Raw genomic sequence first — 4,125 nt, 5'->3', positions numbered from 1 at the left:
TTTTTTTGTGGAACCAGGGATTGAACTCAGGCCCTTGCACTTGCCAGGCAAGTGCTTATTCCACTGAGCCATCTCCCTGGCCCCAGAAGTGTTGTTGAGTATCACAGGAAATTGACAATGAAGCCATCCTCCAGTCTTATTCAGATTTCACCCATTTTGCATCTTGTCATTTGTGTGCATGCATTTCTTTAGTTTTATGGCCCTTTATCATCACTGTGTTTATGAATCAACAGTCATAGCCTACAGAATAGCTTCTCCTTTACAAGGATCTTTTGTGTTGCCCATTTATAGCCACACCTGTCCTCCTCTCCCAGGCTTGCTTTCCGCATCCCTAACACTCTGACCACTAATCTATTATTATTATTATTGTATTTGGTATAGGGTCTCACTATGCAGCTTGGATTTATAGTGATCCTCCTGTTTTCAGTCTCCCCAGTGCTGGGATTACAGGTGTGTGTCACCACACCTGGTCTTGGTGGCTGGCTCAGTGTGCTGGGGGTATGGCTGGTGCGGCATGTGGTGCCGGGGGTTGAACCCCAGTTTCTGTGCTTGCCTAAGCAGGTGCTTAGTCTGCTGAACTATCTCGCTGACCCCACTAATCTATTATAAGTGCCACTTCAGGAAAGTTCTGTAAATGAGACCATACAGTATATAGCCTTTGGGATTGCTGTTTTTCATATAGTGAAATTCTCCTGAGATTGATCCAAGTTATTGAGTATATCATTAGTTTGTTCTTTTTCTTTTATATTGAGTACTATTCTGTAATATGGATTACCATAGATAGTGTCACCCTTGGAAGGACATCTGGATTTTCAGTGTTTGGTTCTTTTAAATAAAGCTGGTCTGATACTTATGTACAGGGTTTTGTATCTGTTCTCATATCCAAGATTCTTATTTTGATGTCTTAATACCTTCTTTTTTTTGCTCTTTTACTTTGTGTTTAGATATCCTTCTAGATTTGGATTCTCCTGCTCCTGTCACAACACCAGCACCAGCTCCAGTTTCTGCCAGCAATGACTTGTGGGGAGACTTCAGTACTGCATCCAGGTAGTGGACCCAGAGAAACCAGCACACTGTCATTCAGGGTATAGAAGACACGCACAATTGTGTTAAACTTTGATCTGGGACAAGGGAATTTGAAGGTCATAATACAGTTGTTTGAAATTCTTAGGAGGTAAATGTAGGAATACTGGGGATGGTGGGAGGAGAAAGTTGTAGGTTGAAGTCTGAATGGGATATTTTGTGTCTTGGTAAATAGAATTTCTGATACATAGTCTTAAGAAATTCTGGATTGTAATTTCTTAGAAACTGTTTGGTAAGGAATGGAGTAGTTACCCTAATATTGTATCTTTGGATTTCTCTCTGTTCTCCTGTTTTGCAGCTCTGTTCCAAACCAGGCACCACAACCGTCCAACTGGGTCCAGTTTTGAGTGCCATTGACAGTACATTAAGTACAGACTTGAATAAAGATGACTTTGAGGGCACCAATCTTTGAGGGAGGTTAGGAACCCTTTTTCCTCCCCAGAACCAAATGAATGGACAATCTTTTTCATAGCTTCTCCATTATATTCAAGCTGATTTATGTCACGCCCCTATGTTGTTACATGCTGTGAGGCCAAGAGAGATCTGTTATTTCCTGCTCTTTACTGTGACAGGGAATAGTGGGTCTTACCATTACCTATGGCTGACTATGGACTGTTTAGAAGGCCAGTGACTTTGCGAGGGGAATGCCTCTAACATTCGTAAAGATTGTATTCGTTTTCTGAGTTCTTGAACTTATTTCAGAATCATCTCATGACCCTGTAATACCCCTTTGTGAAGCCCTCTTCACTGATTTGAGGGAAAAGAAAAGCCTTGGAACTTTCTTTTTCCTTAACCCAAAACTCTAAAAATGGATGGGCTGACCTCAGTATTTACCAATTTGAGAGTTTTGAAGGCTGGACTACATAGTCGCTTCAAGACCAGCTTGAACTACATAGTAAGACCATGTCTCAGTTAAAAAAAACAAAACACAAAACCATTGGGAGAGGCAGGTTTGAGACTGCTCTGTGTCCTGGGTCTCTTCAGCCTCCTCCAGGTTCCCCATTCAGGGAGCAGTGAACATCCAGTGCTGGTGCAGCTCCATTACTGAGACTCTGAGTGTTTACATATCTCTTCCTGAGATGAAAGGGCTGTGTCATGGCACTGCCCCTGTTCTTTGCTCTTTGTTGGGTAGTGCAACATCTTTGAGCAGTGGGTATTTCTAGGATGGAGGAGGCTCAATGGGCTGTGATTTCCAAATTATACAAGTGTTGACTTTCTTGCAGCTCCATCTGGTTGCTGCATTGGAAGCACAGCATTCCTTTGTAGTCACCTTTTATTTGACTTAAAATGGAAGCGTTTAGAGTTTTTAACCTGATTAGTAGAGCAGAGAGGTTGAAAGCACTTAACTCTCATTCAGTGCCCAAATTGCCTTGCTACCTGGGTATCTGACCTCTTTCCATAAACATTTCTTTTACAATCCATCTGATTTTTCAGTAGAAAGCTCCTATCACATATATTGTCTTTATGAAGGAAGTTGGGGAGTCACAGTTTTATTTCTGACAATTTTCGCTTCAGACTTTGGTACTCACTAGCAAGAGTATCTTCAAAGCAAGTTGTTGGTATACTAAATCCTTTCCTTATGCCCCATCATTCCTTTTACAGTGCTGTGAAAAAAGTTCCCTGTCTTAGGGATTATTATTAGCAACTTACCTATTTTTGTTTGTTAATGGACAATTTGAAGGATTAAATGGGAGGATATAATTTCTTCCCTTAGCACCTATTTGGGTATGTACATTCTGATTGAAGGCGGTAAGTCCTTGTATTTGGTTTCAAACTATATTGTTTCTTCTGGATTTCCTTCTTAACTTACTCTAACTTTGGGTCCATTTTTTTTCATTGCCTCCCCTTCCAGGCAGCTCTATTCTTGGAGAACTATGGCAGGACATTTTAAAATTTCACTAGAAAACACTAAAAGTCTATAGGATCACTAGTGACTACTGGGAGCCTATTTTTCTCAATCTTCCTCCATGTTGTGTTCTTTGTATTCTCAAGATGATAATATATTATGTATTTCAATTGCTGAAAAGTTGAAAATGAAGTTAAGATATATGTATATAAAGCAGATGCTGTATTGGTGCAATAATGGTAATTAAAATATAGAAAAAGGTGTTTCTTTTATCTTTTGTTTACCTTTTATGTTTAATTGGCCCAATACAAATGGGCAATAAAAGGGAAATAAAAGGATATATATCTCTTAGTTTTGAGAAATAGAACTTTTAAGAAGTTGAGACTAGAGTTCTCATGGTTTTAAATCAGCAAAGTACCCCTTAAAATAAATAATTATTAATTTGTTTTTACAGTTAATTTCATTTGAAATTGGAGGTAAGATTGAAGTCAGAATCATAGACTTTGGAAATTAGAGACAGTCTTGAAGATTTAGTGATACAGAAGATGCATCGGAATAATAATATAATCTACTTTACAAAAGCTATTTATTTATTTATTTATTTATTTATTTTTTTCATATGTCCTGAGTCTTTTTTTATTTTTTATTTATTTTTTATTTTTTATTTTTTTCAACAAATAATACACTGCATATATTCTTCTTAGTGGTTAATTGCTGTATAAGATGCGGACTTGTGATCCTATTTACAAACACCATTAGAACAAATCATTCTATTCATTAAGACAATGCAACTATATATCTACCCCAACCACTTTGAATACACAGATACAGAATGGACATTCATCGGTGTACCCCATTTTTCCTAAGTTCCGTTATTGAATATTATAGGTGTGTAAACTCAGCAAAATATTCTAAAAGAGTCCAGTAGCCCATTACAAAAGCTATTTAAACTGAAACAAAAGTTACTAGTTAGTAACATGTAAACCTATGAAAATATAAAATAACTCACTTGACCAGGACTTTTGGGAAGATGGTCGAGTAGTGAACAACAGAGTAAAGACCCTGAGATTTGCTGTCCAGATAGTGGAATATAGCAACATGAAAAAGAGGAGGTAAGTGGGTCCTTGGGACCCAGCAAGGATTTGAAGTGAGAATTGAAGGCCATGGGGAGAGTGAAAAGAGACTTTAATGAAGAA

General features: G+C 38.0%; 1 protein-coding gene across 1 annotated transcript in view; it reads left to right on the top strand.

The window, feature by feature from the left end:
- Necap1 (NECAP endocytosis associated 1) overlaps window positions 1–3,199 on the top strand; it is a 15,821-nt gene extending 12,622 nt beyond the window's left edge. The window contains exons 7-8 of the mRNA XM_004647128.2: window positions 945–1,047; window positions 1,382–3,199. Of these exons, the coding sequence (XP_004647185.1) occupies window positions 945–1,047; window positions 1,382–1,430 (152 nt within the window). The 3' untranslated portion in view covers window positions 1,431–3,199. The remainder of the gene's footprint in view (window positions 1–944; window positions 1,048–1,381) is intronic.
- The last annotated feature ends 926 nt before the right edge of the window (window positions 3,200–4,125 follow it).

The sequence above is a fragment of the Octodon degus genome, unplaced genomic scaffold (assembly GCF_000260255.1).
Source record: "Octodon degus isolate 3935 unplaced genomic scaffold, OctDeg1.0 scaffold00288, whole genome shotgun sequence".
In the NCBI taxonomy this organism is placed as follows: domain Eukaryota; kingdom Metazoa; phylum Chordata; class Mammalia; order Rodentia; family Octodontidae; genus Octodon; species Octodon degus.
Note: the sequence above shows the minus strand (reverse complement) of the source record. Positions and strands in the feature narration are given on the sequence as shown.